Source organism: Pogoniulus pusillus, chromosome 7, assembly GCF_015220805.1.
Source record: "Pogoniulus pusillus isolate bPogPus1 chromosome 7, bPogPus1.pri, whole genome shotgun sequence".
NCBI lineage: Eukaryota > Metazoa > Chordata > Aves > Piciformes > Lybiidae > Pogoniulus > Pogoniulus pusillus.
Window position 1 is genome coordinate 18,919,815 of NC_087270.1, and position 22,460 is coordinate 18,942,274.

The window sequence follows — 22,460 nt, forward strand, 5'->3', positions numbered from 1 at the left end:
AAGAGTGAATATGGGAATAGATTTAGAACAGGAAGTGTGTGTTGCAGTGTCCAATCTCACACTGGATTGTACATACACATTTGAGATTTGTCTAGAATCAGGATATTGTTTCTATCCCATCAGATGTTCCAGACGTGTGACTACCATGATTTCACATGTCCAGTCTTCTCAAAGAGCGAGTTTATTGCATCACAATTGCAGCACAAGTAGCCAAAGCAGAGCAATGGAATCTTGCAAATTAAGTTAGATGATGCCCGAGTGATATTTAGTGCTGTGTTAGAGTAGAAGGAAGGGAAGAGCATTCACTTGTAACACGTCATACCTCTGGTTATGGAAAGAGGCAGGATTCTGTTGCTAGGGCTCAGTCAGTGCTCAGTGGGACCATGGAGCTGTTTGTGTCGTTCACCCTTCCTTCTGTTAGAAAATAGTTATTGTAATGACTGACGTACTGATGAAAGAAAGTAATTTGAGTCTCTGTCACATTGTCCTCAAAGCCTGTCTAGGAATTTCATAAATAGGTAATGTGTCTTGGGATGTAGCCTCTACCATCCTAACAGCTACATGTAGTGTTTATTAATAAGTTAACTTTGTTATTATTTAACCACTTGCATTGTTGGCTTCACGTCCAATGGCAGTGAATATTAGGCAGATTTTAAGAGCTTTAAAATACAAACTAGATAACTAACATGGTACTAAATTCTTTGAAAATGGAAGGATGGGAGTTTGGGGAAGGAACAGCTGATTTTTCATATGTTAAAATTTGCTTGAACTCAGATTTAAAAAGGGCATGTAGATGACAGAAGAAAATTCAGTGTACTTGAGCTTGCTGTTATTTAAACTTTTCAGTTAGCTCTTCAAGATAATGTCTGGTGCTTGTGTTTCTCACTAAGCCCCCAATCAATAGTAAATTTGTAGTTCCATACTGCATAGTCTTTATGTTCTGCCTGCTCTATCTCTGAATTAGATGCATATGCTTACCTGATTGTTTACTGCCTTGTCTGCTCAACATGTGCTTCCTAGCAGCTACAGTTGAACATTTTATTTTCTTCTTTTGTAATTTTTTTTCCTCTTCCCCCCCCCCCCCCTTTTTTTTTTTTTTCCAGTGTGGGAACTTTGCTGTTTTGGTGGATGTTCATATTTTGCCTCAGGGCTCCAGTAAAGACACCAGCTGGTTTTCAGATCATGAGAAAGAGGTACAACAAATATAATTTCTATTTCAAAATTTCAAAAGCATATGGCTGCAGGGGAAAAAACTTGGACTGCCTTGAACTGTTTGGAATTTTTCAGTGTTCTGAGAATATTGTTAGTTATACATGTCAGTGGCTGCTGTGAGACACCTAAGTCATGTATATGTACTTTTTGAGTCATTAATGACCACTTCTAATTTGCCTTTCAATTTTTGTGCTCTGTGTGTGCATACATGCCTGTGTGCATGCTAGTTCGATTCTTCTGCCTTAACATATTTCTGACAAAGGTTTGTGAATTATCTGACGTGACATAAATGAATATGTCTTAGGTCTCCTGTTTGCAGATCTTGATGGTGAAATATCTTTCTGTTAATTGTTTTTCCATGTTCCAATGTGTATGAATGATGTTGCATTTAGATAATACAAAGAAACGTAATGAAAGTGCATGATGAACTCTAGTAGAACCATTGTATTTCATGAAAAGAAACTCCCAGTCTATATTAAGTGTATCATCTGTATGTCCTGACAACAGATGAAATGTTGCAAAGCCAGTGACCAGCAAAATTATGAATGTAACTTTCGTCTGACTCAGTGTGATTTCTGCTACAATCTTGTGATGAGTTACTGGAGGGAGTTTTCCCCTGATTCAGTCTGTGTGGGAACTCGAAAAGTTCCCTATTGAAAATGAATGCAGGACGTGTTTCCTATGCCTGTGGACTTTCCCGCAAGTCTCCGTTACAGTCATTTTCAGCAGATAACTTTCCTAAGAGCGCCATGATTAACTTCTCACCGCAGAGCATCCCCCCATGTCTGAAAGTAATACCTCTAAATAAAATTAAAGGAAACAGTAAATAAATATCACAAGTGAGTGAAAGCAGAATAGTTAACAGCTTGTGGTTCATCTGGTTTGCAGTTTAAGTGAAGCAAGAAGAAAATAGGGGAAATCTTTTAGACTTCTTTTTTCTGAGCAAATGAGCACTCATTACCCCTTTTATTTATAACCAGTTTTACTACCCTGGTTATCTGACTTCGAAGTGTTTTCAAAATGTATTTTGTAAGACTGCCAAAACAAAAGATAGGAATTTCAGGAAATTAGATCATGATTGATTTAATAAAGAGGCGTGACAGGGCGGCATACATTACTTTTCTGTAACCACACAATTTGGGTGAAGTACAAAGGCTGCATATTTTCACAGCAGAGAAGTGTGATTCCAACAGCTTTACAATTCACTTCCTGAAAGTACTATGCAGAACCTTTGTTAATGTGGAAAGAGAAAGGTCAGAGAGGTACTCTAGGCAAATGGCACCTATAATAATATATATAGTTGGGGGAGGGAGGTTGTGTTGGTTTTGTTTATGTTTTCGGTTTTGTATTGTTTTTTCTTACAGCTGTTACAAATTCCTTGCAAGCAGTTTTCTACCCTTCTATTGTTTACATATTCTGGAAAATACTAGTGGTGTTTCAGTCATCTTTGCTTGTCTGTGGGAAAAGCAGGTGTGGCTTAGACCCCTTGTAATGCAAACATGATTTCTGTTGATCCTCTGCTTACTCTGGATGAAAATCAGAAGCTGCTGTTTGTAGCGATGGTGCCTGGGGATGCAGTCCCATGCAGAAGGAGGGAGCAATGCTGGCCTGTTGTCTGCCGGCCTCTGCTCGGAGCATGGTCACCTAGAGTGATCTGGGAACACAATGGATGCCAGTAAGTGTGAGGCTGGTGTGAGAAAATGCAATGCACCTTGTCTAGCTGGGCATCATGAAAGTGTATGGTTCACACCCTGTTGTCACAGTTTATGTGAATAGTCATTTTAGGATTACTGCAGCATGCAAATTCAGCCATTTGGGAGCATTCTGTCTTGGTGGCCTTCAAGTTTCCCTGCCCTTTCTGGTCTATCTCTTTCCCCCGGAATAGAAAAGTTGAAGTTTCATTTTTGAGAAATTAGGTTGCTGAGACCTAATTAATGCTGAGCCTGCCCCCGAAATGACAGTGAATTGAACCAAATTATCTATTTATAGGTATTGTGACTTATAAGGATTCTTGCAGGGAAGTGTGTTGACAATTCCTGGGAGGATTTTTACAAAAGCTTTGCTTAAATACTGTTTTCAGCATGCATTTTTTCATACCTTGCATACAAATGAAACTACTTAGCTTATTGAAAACCATTGTTAGCATTATAATACAATATATTTCATTGGCTGAGAAATCATGTACTTCATCTCTCGTTTTGTAGCAAAATTGGTTTATTCTCCCTCTTCTTCTTCCCATTAATTTCCTAAATCATGTGCTTCTTAACTCTGTGCTACCTCAATCTCAATTGCAGGCATTTTTCCTGTTTATGTGAAAGGGACTGATTTTTGTATTGATTTCTGCTGTGTGTCTATGGGTATATGTGTAAATTTAGGTCTATATAGGCTAATGGTTACTCTTCCAGGAGCTCTGCATGCTGCTAGAGGAAGTTGTTGCTTCAAGGATCAAACACTACTTGGAAACACCTAAACAACGTGGTCAACGGAAATCAATGGAACATGCATCATCTGGTCCTCTGTTTCTTACTGGTAAAATAAATTATTTAACTTACTGTGAAACAAAGTAAGATAAAGTGGAGTGGGAACTGCTACTCTTCATTTTGTTCCATGAGAAGTTTACCATTGGGAAAGTCAGTAGGCCTGAAATAGCTGATATTTGAGTCTGAAATTGCTGTATTGAAAAAATTAAGGGGGTATTATTAAAAAATGAACATAATGCTTGTATTGTTAGTATAAAGTGTAGGGTCCTGCACCTGGAGAGAAATAACACCAAGTACCAGTACAGGTTAGGGGTTGACCTAACCTGTAGTGACTCTGCAGAGAAGGCCTTGGAGTCCTGGTGGATAATAAGTTATCCATGGGACAGCAAGGTGCCCTGGTGGCCAAGAATGCCAATAATGTGCTCAGGTGTATTAATACAAGTGTGTCTAGCAAGATGAGGAAGGTTCTTCTCTCCCTCTACTCAGCCCTAGCTAGACCACATCTGGAATATTGTGCACAGTTCTGGACTCTCTGGTTTCAGAGTGACAGGGAACTGCTGGAGAGAGTTATGAGGATGATTAAGGGACTGGTGCATCTCATGAGGAAGGACTGAGAGACCTGGGTCTGTTTAGTCTGAAGAAGGAAAGGCTGAGAGGGGACCTTATCTCTACAAGTATCTTGAAGGGTGGTTGTCAGGAAAATGGAGCCAGTCTCTTTTCAGTGATACCAGGTGATAGGATGAGAGGCAATGGATATAAACTCAATCACAGAAAATTCCATCTCAACATGAGAAAAAACTTGAAAGTGAGGGTGATGGAGCACTGGAACAGGCTGCCCAGAGAGGTTGTGGTCTCCTTCTCTAGAGATCTTCAAAACCTGCCTGTACATGTTCCTGTGTGACCTACCCTAAGTGGCCTTGCGTTGCAAGGGAGCTGGACTCAATGACCTCATTTAATTTAGAATTTTTTTAGTTTGGAAATGACATCCTCCTGCTCTTCTGGCAGTGTGTTCAGCCTTAAGAACTTACGTGATGGTGGGATAAGTGGTATTTGTCATTGCACTGGTGTTACTATGTCTTTGGTAGTGGTGTCGATAACCTTGGAATAGTTACTGTGCAGAAGAGAACAGTACAAAAAGCATTTATTCGGTTGTAATGTTTTTGGTGTGCATGTGTGGTGAGGCTAGTAAGTGCAATTTCAGTACATGCATGCTTTAACTAAAGGTAATGATGACAATAGATTCTGGTCTAATGTGAGATCAGCTTTAGGGCCAAATGGTTTGCCAGCTTTTGTTATTATTTTGCTGACCGTTGTGGTCATCATGGTGGGTTTTACAGTTGATAGGCTTATCTGTTGGTGTTACATCACACAAATGATTTTTCTTTAAATAGTTTTTTTCAGAAATAATGACACTTTTTTGCTTTTTATTATTTTGGTTTGGTTTTTGTTGTTTTAATTACCAGGCTGAAGCGTGCACAGAAAAGAGCCGCAATAGTAAAGCCTTGTGATGGCAACAGTTTCTCACATTTCTTTAAATACATTGAAGTAGAGGTGCACTGAAGTACGAATTCCATCACAAAGGCAATTCCATAATTTCAGTACACAATCACTATACTGATAAACTTTTTGAAATTCAATCTCTGTTATGTTAACAATTTTAATTCTGAGCATATTCTTTGTTTTTAGAACTGTTTTGGGTTACTGAAAAGCTGCATTCCTATAGAATTCCAGTTAATAGTTCCAGTTACACTATTATCAGTATTAATGAGTTTTTAACACAGGTTTAAACAGTTCTTAGCACAGGGTAAATACTGCATGTTCGGCTGCTTATCACAACATTTGAGGTATATATGGGACCCAGATTGCTATACCCTGGCAGGAGTGGGTTTTTTCCACCCACAAGAACACAGGACTGTGTAAGCAAAAAATGCTTCAGGACACTAAAGGATTTTGAAACCCTTTTTCATCCTTGAAATACTTAACTGTATGTTATCCCTTCAAAATATTATCTATGTGCATAAAACATATGAAGTTTCTGGTTTCCACACTTTTCTGGGTTTGAGTGAACAGCCAGAATATTCTTACAGTGAAAGTACAGGGATATTGTCAAGGGTGGGATCAGAGTTTTGTTGAGGTTTTTCTGTGTTTTCTTTTACTGGGTGGTGTTTTGTCTTGTTCATTTTTTTGAAGTTTTCTACCTCGGTAAAAAGTAGGTTTTAAAAACAATGATTTTGTAAGAGAAAGCTGCCAGACATCATAATTTTTTAATGTATGTAGACAGATACAACAATAATTTGAGGGTATTCATGGGATTTTAGGGTCCTGTATTTTCTTTCAGATCTTTACTTTTTCAGTTGCAATACTGGAATGCTGTCCCAGGGTTGTGAATTGATCTGCTTGACTCTTCCCTTTATTTCCTGAAAGTTAAAAACCTTAGGATATGCATTTGAGGAGGTCGTCCATAAGATCTATGGCAATTTTAGATTAAAGAATATTTACTTTGGATAAAGCAAAATTATTGTTCTTCCAGATTTCTGCAGTTAATCTCACTGTCATTAATTAACACTAAAAAAATAGGAAGACGGTCTGTGATAACAATGTTCATGTTGAACTTCATTTCCCAATCCATCTCTTTCTTCTTCTCTCATCCTGCTTTGCTCAGGGCTGTAATTTGTAAGAAAGGAGTGCTTTGTTCAAGTTGAAGAATCAAGTTTATTCACGTTGCATTCAAGTCTGCTCTTACCTGAGAAGGAAATAACAGAATATGTGGGTGTTCACTGAAGTAACTGGGACCTGCCTCAAGGCACTGTCCCTTTTAGGTGAGCCACAAGTCTTCAGCAGTTGCCATCACTCAAATGTGTTTCCAAAGCCTCTTGTGTTTCACCTTCCTCTGTGGGATCACAGGTTCTGTTTGTAGAGTGTAGTGAGATGTTTGTGTTTTTTCCCACAAACAGATTAAGTGCAGGATAGCAGGCCAGTGTTGGGCTGCCAGTGTTTTGTAGTGTAAACAGGAATGCATGAGCTTGGTATGTGGCTAGTGACAGACACGTACTGTATGTGCTGTGGGTGAAATGTCTAAGCTTACAGATATTGTTGCGTTTGGAGGTTATTAAAAGTTTTTGAACTCTTCAAACTGAATGTGGTTTCTTTCACTCAGAGTTGTGCAAGTCTGTGTCTAGAGTTCCACAGCTGTAAAACTCCTGCTATTGGAAGTAACAGAGTATGTATAGAAGAAGCATTAAGGTGCTTATTAGCTGGCTACTACTTGAAGTATTCCAGATCAGCATTCCACCCCTATTTAAATTCACATCTTTTCAAATCAGTTTTCACTAGCTTACTTTCCATGTTGCAGAATTTATTCAAAATTTATTAGAATCAGAATTATTAGACTGTATTAGTAGCATTTTTACACTACCCCTAATATCAATGTGTGTTACATTAGGATTTTCTTCAGAAACAGATGCCAAGCTACCTTCCTTTGATGATCAGCTCTCATCCTGCTGTCTAAATCTCCTATGCAAAGACTGTTGTTAAGCTGTTTTCCATAACTATTTTGAAGAGAAAATTTTCACTTAAGACAATTGCTTTTTAGTGTTAGTGTTATATTGTACTTAATGTTATGTAATATCACCTTTCAGTTTGGTGGCACATAATAAAAATATCCATGCATGTTACTTGTTAATTTACATTTATTTTTCATTTTTAGTTACCCGCACAGCAGTGTGTGGTGGGTCGCATACCATCTCATTAGGAAATCTGTGGGTGTTACACACAGGAGAAGAAAGAAAGAAAGAATGGAAAAATGAGAGAAAGTAGCCAAGACAAGCAAGTTCTTCCTATTCTTCCTTCTGTCTGAAAAATTTCCCCACCCCTCCCAAATGGCCAGTATGAATGATTTGCCAAAGTAAGCTTTAATTTAGTCTTTGGACATAGGCTTTGGTATAAACTCTTGGTTTCCTGTGTTTAATGTCCAAATGTGCTTGATTTTGGTGATTGTTTTTTTTTTATTTATAAGATAAAATGTAAATTGGGTAGATTTTCAAAGATTTCATTTTGCCTGCATCCCCATCTGCATGGACAAATGATGCAAGAAGGGCACCTACCAGGTATGGGTTCCTTATGTTGCTTCAAGTTGAATAAACCTAAGCTTTCTAGTAACAAACCCCACACATTAGTCAATTTCTCTCATTAAAAAACATTGCAAGTGTGTAATCTTTGAATCTAGAACTTTAAAAATATGTCAAATGTTACTGCCTTGCATCACTTGCACTACTCAGTAAGGCATACTGGTTTTTGGTGAGGATGTTGTGCACATTAGTGTGTCATAATGCTGACCTATTGTGTTAGAAGCAGAGCCTGTTTTTTCATGTTCCACAGAAGGTGTCTGGTTTTAATTAACAGCAATGAGAATTAAGTGACAAGAGGCTATAAAGAGGACTGAACTGAGATTGAATATAGGAGGATGACGAAGGATGGACTGTGGAAAATTAAAGAAAGTGACACAGTATACATGGACACACAGCAGGGGGAAAAGGAGGATGCAGAAAGAAAATATGGCTAGTAGAAATGTCTCTGTTATAAGTGGAAGGAAGGAATAGATATCTTGTAAATTGACCTTCTTCCCCCCTCTTGAGGAAGGAAAAAGTTAATGATGTTTATCCTACAAGTAATTTTCAGACCTTTTGTCATTCCATTCCCTAGCATCCTTGTTGCTTTTCTTGGCTTGAGCGTGAAACATTTTTGCTCTGATTTCAGATCTTTTTATTATACAGTCTCTTCTAGAGTGAAAATAATTAGAAAGTATGCTGTCACATGGCACATAGAGCTCCCAGCTTGATTTTTGTCTGCTTTCCCTGGGATTGTGTATATTTTAATATTTCTAACCTAGTTTTCTGAGGAAATGGGGCATATTTTGATCATGTGATCATTTCATAAGAAAATACATTTCTGTTGCTTGTGAAACCATTTGTTTGGCTCCTGAAAGCACACACAAAGAATGTAATAAATCATCATGGTAAATATTCCAAACTGCTTTGGCATTGCATTTTAATTTGAACATTATGATGTTTTTAAGGAAAACACCCTTTTCAGACTGGCCTAGTTTGCCTTAGGAATGTTCAGTGTTACTGTAGAACATGAATTGTGTAAAATATTCGTAGAATATGTTCCATATTACAGTCTTGCAGCAGCAAAACTGTTTTTTTCCCACCGTCCCAGCTGTTAAGTCTTACTCCTCTGCTGTGAGACAGAGTTTGATTTGGTCTTGACTAGAATCATTTCACCTATCTTGCTTAAAGAGCAGCTCCACAAAAATTTAGTGGGTGCAACTGCAGGGAAAATAAGCCATAGCAGATAAGTTACCCCCATAGGGGACCAAGCAGGACTGAAGCCTTTTGAATTAACTTTGATCAGTTGCATGCTGTAGTTTCTGTCTCTCTAAATAATTATCTTGCAATAGAATCATTTGTGATTTGAGGCCAAGTCCTGCAGATATTTTTGAGCATTAAACTTGCATTCATCTGTCTGTGACAGCAGAGCCTCATAGCTCCCTGAAGTATGCAGTAACTTACACAACAGCTTATGAAAAATATTTTGATTAATGTCTTGTACTAAATATTTCCTGTATTTGCTTTAGATTAATCTTTCCCATTTTTTACAGCCAGCTAGTGGGGAATAAAAGCATCCTTTTATCAGCAAATGTTTGTCTTCTAGAAGATCAAAGTTAGAGATCAGAATTTAAAAAAAAATATTCTTTTCTTAGGTAGAGAATATTTGACAGTGCACAAACAGCTACTATCTTACACAGCTGTGTGAGCTACAAAAGTCTTCCTATAGCATCCAGGTGTTTTTGTGTAATAACTTTGCTGTTAGTACTTCAGTTTATGCAGACACATTTATGCACATTTCAAGTTTGTCTTCGGAGTTTTTGTTGTATAGAGAGGAAAAAAGACAGTGTCCATTAACTTTGTATTTACAAAGTGGAATTACATCTTTATCAGTTTATCAAAGGTGGCTAGAAGTTAATAGGCAATTCATCTCTATCAGTTGAAAACCAAGTTTAGAATAATAGTTTGATGCAGTTGTTGCCAGTTAGGCACAATGAACCTTACTTTTAATTCCTCATTTGATATTCAGTTGAGAATGTCAAAGTGACTCTCATCTAGGCCAAGGAACACAAAGCTACCTTGTGAAAGAGCGCTTAGCATCTGTTTGCCCCAAGTGGGAATTCAGGGTTTTTTTAGAATCCACAAGAAGTGATTTTGAAAATCTGTCCCCAGGCACTTACTATTTCTTGCTTGACTGCCTGATTCTTCTCTGTAACGTCTGTTCCTCTTGAAAGTTCTCTTCCTCGTGTGTTCTGTGTAGGTTTTAAAAGCTTCTCTAATCACTTGGAAACAGAAATACAGAGGATAGAATATCACTGTAGAGTTTCTGTAGACCTGTTTAAAGCACAAAGCACAGCTGGAGCAGGTAGCAGAGAGATTTGAGAAGATTTTGAGTGTTGACTGTTTCAACTTGAATTTTTCTGAAGAAAAGTTTGACTTTTATCTTCTCCCATCCTTTGTGAACATGGCAAATATGATTTCTGCTAGAAGCGTTTTACAAATTCCCTGGTCTCTATTTAATGCTCAAATTCCTTCCCTTGAAATGTCAGCAGTGCCAGAGAAGAAATTACTTGGTCAGTAGGACACACCTGACTTTCCTTAGCTGTGGGATAGCTTGAAGATGGTGCTGTCTGGAACATGCTACAGATGAAGCTGAAGCATCTGAATAGTGTCTGAACTTGCTCATATATTTCATGTTTGGACAGATTTTTAATGTAGTTTATCTTCAGCTTTGGTGTGTGTGGCTGCACATGTCACTTGCTACATGGCTGCATTGTTTGGATACATACCAAGTCTACCTCCTGTGTGGTAAAATCTCAAAACACTGCAGCCCATGTGTGCTTGTTGTCTGTATGCAGATCGTGCTGTGTCCACATGTAGTTGTGGTGGCTTTGTGCTCGGGACTTTTGGAAAATCCTCTCTGTGTTACTGAGGCAAAGTTTTTATGGTTTTAGACCTAAGTAATCTTGTTGGGCAGTGATAGGAGTTCTGATATTGCTGGTATGTTCTGGCAGGCACATCAGCATTTAATTTAGGAATATTGTCAGCATCTAAGGTTTGAGGTGCTTGAAAGGGGAAAATAGCATGATTTAGTAAAGAACCCCAGAAAACCCAAATCAACCCCTACTATGAAAGTGCAGCTAGTGAATGTGGATGAAAAAGGAAATATGATTTCTCAGGGGAGAAGAAAGACTGTCTCTCTTTTAAAAATTTTATAGATTTTATAGATTTTTTTGGCCTTTTTTTTTCGTGAGTTCAAGTGTATCTTCATTGATGATCTGGATAAGAGGATTGAATCCACCATCAGTATGTTTGCAGTTTGCACCAAGTTGAGATCATGTGTTGATCTGTTAGAGGGTAGGAGGGCCCTGCAGAGGAACCTGGACAGGCTGTGTAGATGAGCACAGTCCAACACCAGGAGTTTTAACAAGGCCAAGTGCAGGGTTCTGCACTTTGCCCGCAATAACCCCAAGCAGTGCTACAGGCTGGGGACTGAGTGGCTGGAGAGCAGGTAGGCAGAGAGGGACCTGAGGGTGCTGGTTGACAGCCAACTGAACGTGAGCCAGAAATGTGCCCAGGTGGCCAAGAATGCCAATGGCATCTTGGCCTGGATCAGGAATAGTGTGGCCAGCAGGACCAGGGAAGTCATTCTGCCCCTATATTCAGCACTGGTCAGGACACACCTTGAGTCCTGTGTCCAGTTCTGGGCCCCTCAGTTTAAGAAAGATGTTGAGGTACTTGAACATGTCCAGAGAAGGGCAGCAAGGCTGTTGAGTGGGCTGGAGCACAAGCCCTATGAGGAGTGGCTGAGGGAGCTGATGTTGTTTAGCCTGGAGAAGAGAAGGCTCAGGGAGACCTTATTGCTCTCTGCAACTACCTGAAACAAGGTTGTAGCCAGGTGGGGATTGGTTTGTTCTCCCAGGCACCCAGTGGCAGAACAAGAGGACACAGTCTCAAACTGCGCTAGGCAGGTTTAGTATGGACATTGGGAAGAAATTCTTCACAGCAAGAGTGATTGCCCATTGAAATGGGCTGCCTGGGGAGGTGATGGAGTCACTATCCCTGGAGGAGTTTAAAAGGAAGCTGGATGAGGCACTTAGTGCCATGGTTTAGTTAATGAGAAGGGTTAGGTGATAGGTTGAACTGGATGATCTTGGAGGTCTCTTCCAACCTGATTGATTCTGTATATTAAATAAGGTGGATAAAATAAGGATTTGATTTTTATTTTGAGGTAAAATGTCAGGTTCCTTTAAAAAAAAAAAAGAAAAGTCTTCTTTATTAAATGTTTCTAAAGACAGCATTATCATTTTGGTTATCATGTAAGAAACAAAAAATAGGGATTTGAAATCAAACCTAAAAGAAATATGATTTCCCTAGAAATATTTAGAGGAATTGACTTAATTGCAACCAGAAGTTTGACCTGGAAGTGTAACGTTTTGACCTTTTAGCTGTCTGGCTTCCTAAATGTGTTGTTTTGCTCCCTTTAAACTGTGAGAAAATCTGTTTTACACATCCTTAACCCTTGCATTCCCTATATGTCTCGATATAAAAGTCCTCAAACTACCACTAGCAGTCCAAGAAAAACAAAAATTGCCATTCATATTAAGACAGAAAAAAGAATCATTGTAGGTATGTGTTGAACATTGAAAAATCTTTTCTGTTTTCATTATAACTGCAAGTAGTTGTGTGTGTAATTTAATGGTTAAATGTGAATTTCTTTTAAGCTTTCCACGTTAATACTCCTTTGTTCTTTTGTTCTTAAGTTTCGTTTTCATATGACAGAGAGAAAATACAGCTTTTTAAATTGCAAACATTTCTGTGGGTTGGTTTATATTTGGAAACAATTTATAAGGCTGTGCAGAAATCTGTCCAGAAGGAGATGAAGGGACAGTTCCTGACAGAAGTTCCTCATACTTCCTTTGCATAAGTGAGAGCAGTTGAATGCACCTGAGTCACCACTGAAGGTACCAGATATGTTGTTTATTACACACTGAGTATTTTTATTGACTAGAAAGACACAAGTGACAGACCATTAACAAAGCTTTACAGGGCTCAGTGTGTAGAAGTAAATAAAACCGTCATGGTACAGCAAATAACAAAGACTTACACTTGAAAAGAGGAGGGGAAGAAAGTCCAGAGAAATCTTGAGTATGCATGGTGGGCATAGTAACAGGATTTGATGTATTCTACCAACTTCAAACAGGTAAGAGATATTCCAGTACAAAGTAAATCACTTTTATTCGGAGAGAGGCGTTCTACCTGTGAAATACTCACTAAGCAAATTCATGGGAAAAAAAAGTAATTTAGATGATGAAGCCTTCTTTAGAGAGTGTAGTAAGTGACATGCTTGTATTTCTTTACAGCATATATTTTTCATATTCTTTTATCTTCATAGATGTTGAGGGGGGTTTGTGTAAGTCATAGGATGTGAGCAATGTCTGTCTGTTCTTTGCTGTAGTCTTCCCATGGAACAACACAGGCTCATAGGCTTTGATCTTTAGTATTAGAAGATCTTAAATTTGGTATTTAATCTTGAAAAAGAGGATATTCTCTGTGCCTTTCTTTTTCCACTTAACATTTATTGCACTGATGTTGAAACTGCAAGATACTGAGCTGTGTAACACAGGTGGTCCCTTACAGCATTGCATTCTTGAGTAACCTGAAATGAGTGGGTTTGTTTCAAACCGTTTTCCAGTCAGTCTCCAGTTCTTAGCACCACAGCCAGCACCTGCTTCACTGCTAGAGCTGAGTGGCACTAATGAGATAAGTTGTTGTCTGTCGTTTTGGTGGTATCTTTGCATCAGAGCTTATGAGAGCAGAAAGAGATTGAGACCTGTTTGGAAATAGAGCCTTTCAGCTGCTGATTGAATTATGGTCTGTTTACTAGCATTTAAAAAGGAAAAATACTGAAGGCTCTGTTGTGGTGACTTTTCGCCTATTTGATGTGCTCCAGAATTTCCTTATGTTCTTGGGTTGTAAATCTATGAAGTGCCTTCTGTGTGAAAAGACAAAAACCCATGAACTTCTGGCACAGCATACTTTGTTCACATAACAACATGAAGTGCTTGCTGGTTCAAGTCCTCACCTGTCTCTTAAAACTCACTCTCCTTTGTGGTATCCTCTAGATGATAGGGTAGAAGAAAAGAGAAGACATGACCATCAAAATCCACCTTTTAGGTCCACTAAGCTTTCGCAGCAGAAGCCCTCAAAAAAGAAGAATAACATTCGTTGCTTCCTTATCTCAGGATCAGCTTTGAAGAAACTGCCTTTTCAAGATCATGCCATCCTTTTAAAGTTCTTATGAAGATATTTGCTACAAACTTTTCCTCCCATTCTTTCCCATAAAGTGGCCAGTGGTAGGCTGTCAGGCTTTTTTCACCAAACTCATATCCACGTGATGCAATGTATTCCTGACATTTTTAGTCACTCTTGCCTAGAGATCTTGTTATTGGTAGAACATTAAAGTCTTGTCAGCTGTGGGAGCTATAGAATTAAAACCCTTTCCTCTCAGGGAAAAAAGTTTTGCAGAAATTATTTACTGTTGCTGGGTGTCGTGGAGGGGATTTCTCTCTTCCTTCCCTGTTAGGGGGAGATGAGAAATTAATTTGAGGCGGTTTTGATTTTTTATAAAATTATTTATTAAAATTAATATTTACAAATTTACACCACCCCCAACCACTATGAAATCCAGGGTTTGTTTGCAAGATTATGAAAATGGCTTTGGGATATATATATTTACAGGGATTGATTATTAAATGAAAATATCAAATTATTAACAATTATTGACAGAGAGAAAGATTTCTTAGGCTTAATGCCCCTTAACAACTCTAGTGTTTGCCCAGTAAGGGCTGAAACTGTGTGTGCTCTTCAGATAGAGACAACTTATATTACAAAGGTACTAAAGCTTACTTAGGTGTGATGCTCTTGAGTATTAATCATTAAATCACCCTTCCAGGAATCTGCCTCTGCATGTGCCCAGTCTCTGGGGACTTGATGGAGCTGGAGATTTGTCCCGGCTTGCAAGGGGAATTGATAAGGGTTTTCCCAGTCTCTGGGGTAACAGTATTTCTCTAACCTTCTCTCCTGGGGTGAAGGTAGTCTCTGCCTCGGTGCTGCTTTTCTTCTGGAAGCCGTGCGTGTCCAGGGATGATCAGCTAGCAGGTTTTTTCCCGGTGCAGGAGAAGGATTTGTCCCGTGTAGCTTCTGACACGGTTTGGGCAGCTAGCAGGCTGCAGAAAGGGGTCTGCTGGCTCTGGGTCTTTCCAGAGTTACAGGATAGCTGGCAGGCAATATCTGTGCCGTGCTGCAGGGAGATTTAACTCCGTAGCTGAATCAAGATAGCTCTAGGCTAGGCAGGGGGTTCTCGGCTCCCCATATATGTATGGTGCAGGCATGAATGTGCTCTGCTTCTCAGAGGGCATGCAGAAAGCTTGGCTGTGCATTGAGATCAATGCATGAGGTCTAAGCCTCTGTAATGCTTGCAAGTGAGTGAGGCCTGATCCTGTGTCTAGGCCAGTGCAAGCAAATCAGGGCAGCAGGATGCTGCTGTGGATCAGAGCTGAGTCTATATGCTCTAAGCTTCTGAGCTGGTAAACAGTCTGGATCGTCTGACTGGACTGAATGACCACATGGTGCTACTTTGCACCCCTCTTTATAGGCTCTGGGCCGAGATTCGTGGCCCGTTGGACATCTAACATGACCAGTTAGGTTGGCAGTAAGCCAAACATTGCCCCAGTAGGCAATAGAGATATGCCTGGACCCTCCCAATAGGGGATTACCTGCCCGGACCTCAGGGGTACACGGGCTGGGCGTGTGTGTGTTATGAAACTTGTTTGCTGCTTCGTGGGTCCTGGCAAAAAAGCATGTCTGGGCATGTAGAGGCATAGAAAAGCCTCAGTTTTGGGGCTGCTGCCCCTCCAACACACTGAGGGAAACAAAAATAGAACCTGGAGAACCGTAAAAGGTTTGGTTTGCTCTATTCAAAAGTCTTTCAACATCATAGTATTGGCCCCTATTATTATGTTGTTCTAATAAGGGGAACCAGCTATATCTGTTATATTCTGGAACAGTCATTCCCACATTTTGGTTGAGTTTTTGTGCTAGAAGAGACCTTGCTTTGTAAGGTTCCTGACACCTAGAATACAAAATCTTCCATTTTAGTGTTTCATGGCATCAAAAAAATCCACAAAACTCATGGGTATCCTCAAGGAGAAAAAGCACAGGCTGAGAGAACAGAGTTTTTGAAAGAAGCATGTGCTTTAAAAGTAAGTGTAGTGCCCTGGAAGTCAAACTTGTCACCATCACAGTGTCTCTGTTTCATTTAGAATCTACCTTACTTTTATCAAGGAGTTCAATGATGCAAGTGACATTGCTACTTTTGGATACGGCTGGTTTTGGGGGTGATGCTGAGCTTGGTGTGCAGCTGTGGCATTGGACAGTTTTTAACTGCTCCTTCCTTGTGGTACAGCCACTTCAGATACTTTAACGTCATATGGTCGTGGAGTCTGAGACGACAAAAGGGTGAAATCAAGTTTTGCCTCCCATTAGAAGGCAGTTGTCTGTGCTAATGGTGCACTGACCAGCAGATACAATGCTCTGCGTTTATCTGCTTGAATGTGTTAGCAGGTGGTACTAGCTGTTCTTACCTACACGTTATGAATAGATACTGAGAGATTGCATCTTCAGAGCTGTTCTCCAGAACTGGCTCACCCTGCCTCTTCATCACAACTGTTAGTTAGAGGAAGGTGGTGTTTTTTCCCTTCAGAGCTGCTGATTTCTCAGGACCTCCGTAAGGTACATTTTTCATCTTGTAGCCAGATGGTCTTGTACCTGCTGTGCTTCTCTGTCCCTTCCTCCAGAATATCCATGACTAGCAGGCTACAAAATGTCCTATCCTGGATTCAGTTTGTCCATAATAATTCTAAGTTCGGAGTGAATTCCATTCCTCCTCTGTTAGAGGATAGGTCTACAATCCTGCCCTTGGCTTTCATAGGATGGCTTAGTCCAGTTTCACTGTTAATGTCTCATGATATGAAGGGTTTAGACATTGTGCCATGTCCAACTGTCAGTGTTTTGATAGCAGAGAGGATTCTGCAAGGCCTGTCTCTTCCTGTGTGGATCAGATTCATTTGAAGTTAATGTCTTGCAGTCAGGGACCATTTTTTTTGATAGGATCTGAATCTTGTTCCCAGGTCTGTGATGGGACAAATCTCTCGCGTTACTGTGTTAGCAGCTAACCTGTGTTCAGAACACTTGGCAACTAGAAGAATAGCACTAGTAGTAATAAAATTGTGAAAGAGTAAGGTGGAAAATATCAGTGATCTGTTACTTTCTGTACTGGGTTTAAGCAGACTTAAGGCACTCTGGAAAAAAGCAAAGACAAATTACAATGCTGAATTCATTTTCAGGTATAAGACTTTGAAAAGCCAGACCTTACAGCAATACTCAATACTGCACCCAAGTTTGGTGTTGGTTTTTTTTTGGAGGGGATGGGGTTTTTTGGTTTTGTGGGTTTTGTTATTGTTTGTTTTTTAGCTCATACTTCAGGTATATAGATTTAATGGCCTGAATAGTTTTTCTTAGGTATTAGACATTTCTTAAAAAAGTTTCTGGGCTTTATTTTATGTTGGCCAGATGTTTTCCTGTGTACTTGCTTGTGATTATCACTTGTAATCATGAAAATAAAAAAATTAAAATACAGAAGAACAATACCATCTCAGGCTCTTCAGGTTGCTCTGAAACCCACTATTTGGTGTATAAAATTGTGCACAGCAAAGGTGTTGTCATTATCATGAAGATGGAGGTTTTTTGTCAAATGACAGTGCAATTCTGTACCATTCTGGGCAACATTAAAGGCTCAGGAAGTCTCAACAGCATTTTTAACTGCTGTCTTATGTCTGCTGCCCTTTTCTGTGGGCTTAAACTCACATGCCAACGTTAGGTTTTGAATCTCTTCTAAATTAGAAATGGCAACCTGCTCTGGAGCACATGCTGTGTATGTGAGTGCTGCACAATTAAAAGTAGGTTTACAGTAAAATACTGTGTGCTGTTTTGTTTGCAAATGATCAGGAATTTGGATTTGATGGTGAATAATTTTAAGTGGAGAAATATGACTGCTAAAAAGCAGTGTAATAATATGTCTGTAGAGCACTTTGAAGATTAAAAGCTCTATATACTGTAAACATTATTACTATTATAGCTTAATGTGTGTAGAATAATTAATCCAGCATAAGCAGACTGGGGGATTTTTAATTTTTCTAATGTACAATACAGTATTTCTGAGTGTCTAATGCACTTAGGGATTTACTTTCAGATTGTAACATAAGGGATTCATCACCTTATTTTGTTAGTATCTATGTGTTGCAATGATTTACTTGTTGTTTCTTTTTGAATGTGAAGGCAGTCCTAATCCAGAAAAACCTGTCAGAAATGTGTACTGTCCATACTAGAAGGAAAAGTAGGTGTTGGTTTTTTTTTTTTTTAAGTGATACAAAGTACTATGTGATGAGAAATAGCTGCCTGTCAGTTATGGCTTTGGAGACTTGACTGAATTTAGCTACACAGCCATGCAGGTGCCAGATTGCACTGGGAAGTGAACACCTGCCAGGCTGCTCCAGATAATTCAGCAGCTCAGAGGCATTTTCCCAGGCTCCCAGATGAATGGTCCATAAAAGCCGTGGGAGAGGGCTTCCCACTGCTTCATGCTGTACCACAGCCTCTTTTTGGCAGCCTTCTGAAAGTGCAAGGCAGCTTGGCGGTGACTCCTTTGGAAAACAAGTGTTGCTGGATAGACTTACAGTAAAGAGATGGTGTCTGATACTTCCTCTTGGTGTCGTGGGACTATGAAATAAGCAGGGCAAATTACTATTCCCTTAAAAGACAACACACAATGGTGCTTGTTTCAACTGAAATTTAACTGTGGCTTTTCTAGAACTGCTTTTATTCGGTTACATTTTGGATTTCAAGCTCTATTTTTCTTGTTTGGTTTGGAGGTTTTGGGTTTTAGTGTTTGGGGTTTGTTGTTTTGTTTTTTGGGGGTTTGCTTGTTTTTGGTTGCTTGGTTGCTTGTTTTTTTAATTCTGGATCTGACAATTTTAAGTGCACCATTTAAGTAAGAGAAACTAGCCTCCAAATCACTAAGAACAATTTCATTTCTGCCTCTGTGTTGGTAATTGCAAATACCATGTTGTATGATGAAGAGGACATTGAAGATTGGGCTAAATGTGTTTGCTGAGATTAAGTTCTGTGAACTTACTCTACCTTAGTGGCTGCGAAACACAATATGTAGCTTGAGGTTAAAACTTACATGGTGTGCTTAAAAGGAGTTAGTGATGGATCATTGAGTGCCTATCAGTTGGTCTCTCCTTTGAGATACCATGAACAGCAACTTTTGGTTCTTGCTGAGTATATACCGGCTGTCTTCCCTGGAGCATAATCCACTGTTTGTTCAAAGCCAACATGAGTATATAAACAGTCTTGATGGGTGAACAAGTCTGGAACAGAGACCAGGCTTAGACTCATGCTGAGTAACTGTAGAGAGTTAAAAAAACTACAAGTTGCATGAAATTGTCAGAGAAGGTAGGGCAGAATGGTAAATTGATGTCTTTCTCTTGAAGGAAGCAGAAAGAGGATATCAGTGTTTTTATAGTTCTGCAGTAATTCTGGCAACTGAAAAAATAGGAAAGTTTTGCAAACACCAGCTGGCAAAGGATTAGATTAGATGTTACATACAAAAGGGTTTCAAGAGATTGGATGAGTGTAGCTGTGAGACTTTCAAAATACATGTATCTTCAGTGTAATGCAACTTAAAATTTTCCTAGCAATGACTAACAGCAAATATCTGTTCAGGCTATTTCAGCAAAATCAAGTAGTAAATAATCATGGAAACTGAAATTATTTTCTAGTGTTAGTCCCTCTGGGCTGAGCTTATTAGCACAGGTGCAACTTTCTGTGAAGGCTTTATAAAACTTGCAGACTTGAGCTGACACTGCAAAAATAGTGTAGAGGTGTCTTGATTTCTTACGTAATTATTTGAGTTAGGTTCTCTTTCAGAGAACAGTAACTAGCTGAATCGAGGGGCCTGAAGAGGAATCTGAAACTTTGTTCAGGTCATTTGTCAACCAAATATGATTAAACAATTTCTCAGAGAATACCAGAATATCAAGAAAAATGAACAGATAGACATGTCACTGATTCATAAAAGAATGTTAGGAACAAACTATTGTGCTTTTTCCTGTGAATAGCAAAAGATTTATGCTGCCTTTTTAAGTTCCTTTCGAGAAAAATACATTTAGATTATCCCAGGCAAATAGAGGTGGAAAGACTCTTTTAATATTTTGCTCTCTGTTTGAAGATCTGTTTCTGATGTTTTGAGAGTGTTGCTTTTTCAGTGTTACAAAGGCCACAGTGGAGGATGATGTTATTACACTGGTAACTTACATATAGGGCAAATTCTGTGATTTGGCTAACCCTAATAACAACACCAAAGAATTGTGAATGCCTCACTGGAAGTAGCTAAAAGAAATTTTCTTTGATTGTGCTCATAAATGTACAGTTAATAAAGCTGGTGGATTGCATCCAAATTTTTCTCTAGCTCTCATCATTTTAAAGGGATGGTTCAACTTGTCACATCTTGACTTCATCTCTGAAGGGAAGTAAAATTTTAGCTATCTTCCTGAGGGGAAGGAAAAAAAGATGACTGATAAATTTCAGAGGGATTGGTTGTGATCAATATGTATAGCTCTTAATGAGAGGTGATGGTGAATAGTATTAGATAGTGAGCTACAGGAGGTCTTCTACAAGTAGGAGATTTATATACTTGCATTTTGGGGCTTATAGTTAGAAATAAGGCATGCTTTGGCACTTGTTCCATGGAGACTGAAACAGGAACAAACTAACTTTCCTTTTTAAATGATCAAATTAGAAGAACAGCAGGAGTGCTTAATTTTCTAACTTTTTTGTGCTAATTTTCACCTAGGTTAGCTGAATGTCTTGGGAGCAGCAGTAATTTAAATCTTGCAAAACCCATCAGAGTTGGGGGAAAATCCCTCTTTTGCACATTGATTTTAGTGAGATATTCAGAGACACTATGGACAAGTCACAGATGCTAACTTCTTTCAATTTTAGTGGGAGTTAGATTGCTAAATACCTTTATGAATCAAGTCCTAACTGATTTACTCAGGGTCATTAGGGAATTTAAGTAGAAGAAAAGTAAAAGCTGATTTCCTTAACTGCAGTATAATAGGCTCTTTGCCAGTACAACCCTTTCTGTTTTTTTCCTATGTTCCTTGTGCACAAAGACTTCTGTCCTTCTCAGGAATACAAACAAGAAGCCTGTGTGTATGTTACAGTTATCTGCTGGGTCACTCAAGCTACCTGTCTGCTTGTAGATACTGAGGAGTTTAAGTGTATGCATTTCTCACTTAAGTCAGTGGAACTGTAGATAATAAAGGCATTTCACATTTGTTTGTTTGTTTTGTAGCCAGCATTTTTTCTATCAGCTTTGCAGCTTTGTCTAGAAGGCAGTTAAGTAAATGGTCACCTGTAGTGTTCCTGTAGAATATGTATGAAGATATCATAGTGAATAGGGCTCTATCTTACTGGAACAGTGACCATGAAACTAGTCTGTTAAGCAGATTTCAACTCTAACCAATTAATTGCTTTACATATATTTATGTAATTAGATACCAGAACTTGGTGGATAGTAATTTCTTCAGAATTTTCCTATTTCAGATGCTAACTTCTTGAGACTTCAGTTTGAGCAGTTTGTTTTAAAAATAAGCCCTTAAAGTTATGTTTTCTTTTATTTTCTGGAGCTGAGCTACCTCTGCTACTTTTTTACAATCCTTTCTTTGCAGATGTGCAATGCTTTGAGACCAGAATGCCCAAGATACCCTTACACATACTGTTATCATGCTTTTGTTTTATGTTGCAGCCAACACTTTTCACATTACTGCCTACTTTATGAAGAGATGGGTTAATCTCCGTTGTGCTTTAGGGAAACATTATCGTGGTAAGAATCAGTTTCTTACAGTGTTACTTAGTCTTGCATTTCTTAGTCTTGCATTTCTGGGAGAAAAAAGGGAACATAAACTAATACTTTAATAGATTTTGCTCTACTTAATCAAAATTTCTTTTAGAGCTTGGTTTCGAGTTTTGTGTGTTTGTTGGTGGTTGGTTTTGGTTTGCTGGTTGTTTTGTTTCTTTTTATTCTAGAGGTTTTTTCCTCCCTAAAAAAAAAAAAAAAAAAAAGAGAGAAGTCTATTTTACCATATGATGGAATTTTTAAGACTTTTTTAAACTCATGTGTGCCTTCCCCCAGGGTAATCACTTCAGCCACACCAGATTCTCTTAAGTGTGATGAGACTCAGCATTTTGCTAAGTCTCTGCAGGGTGAATCAAGCAGAGGTTGCAGTATGAATCACTGTATTATTTTTTGATTGTCTTGTGACATCAACTCTACCATACAATTACATTCAAGAAAAGGCTTTCATTCACCTCAGCATTATAAAATCTTTACATAGATGATATCATCACACCAGATCTTGGTTTTTTCCATGTTTTCCTAAGCTGAGATACTCTGTAAGGAAGCAATGTCAATTCTGTCTCATCAACAGCAAGAAAAAGGAACTATAACAATTACTGCCCTTTGTGTTGACTTTTT

General features: G+C 38.8%; 1 protein-coding gene across 5 annotated transcripts in view; it reads left to right on the forward strand.

Annotated features, from left to right (window-relative positions):
• SLX4IP (SLX4 interacting protein) overlaps positions 1 to 22,460 on the forward strand; it is a 76,046-nt gene that overhangs the window by 35,600 nt on the left and 17,986 nt on the right. For 4 of the 5 annotated variants that reach the window (XM_064146127.1, XM_064146128.1, XM_064146125.1 and 1 more), the window contains 3 exons: positions 1,104 to 1,193; positions 3,618 to 3,741; positions 21,732 to 21,809. In XM_064146127.1, coding sequence (XP_064002197.1) covers positions 1,104 to 1,193; positions 3,618 to 3,741; positions 21,732 to 21,809 — 292 coding nt within the window. The remainder of the gene's footprint in view (positions 1 to 1,103; positions 1,194 to 3,617; positions 3,742 to 21,731; positions 21,810 to 22,460) is intronic. The other variant, XM_064146129.1, reaches the window with a different exon arrangement.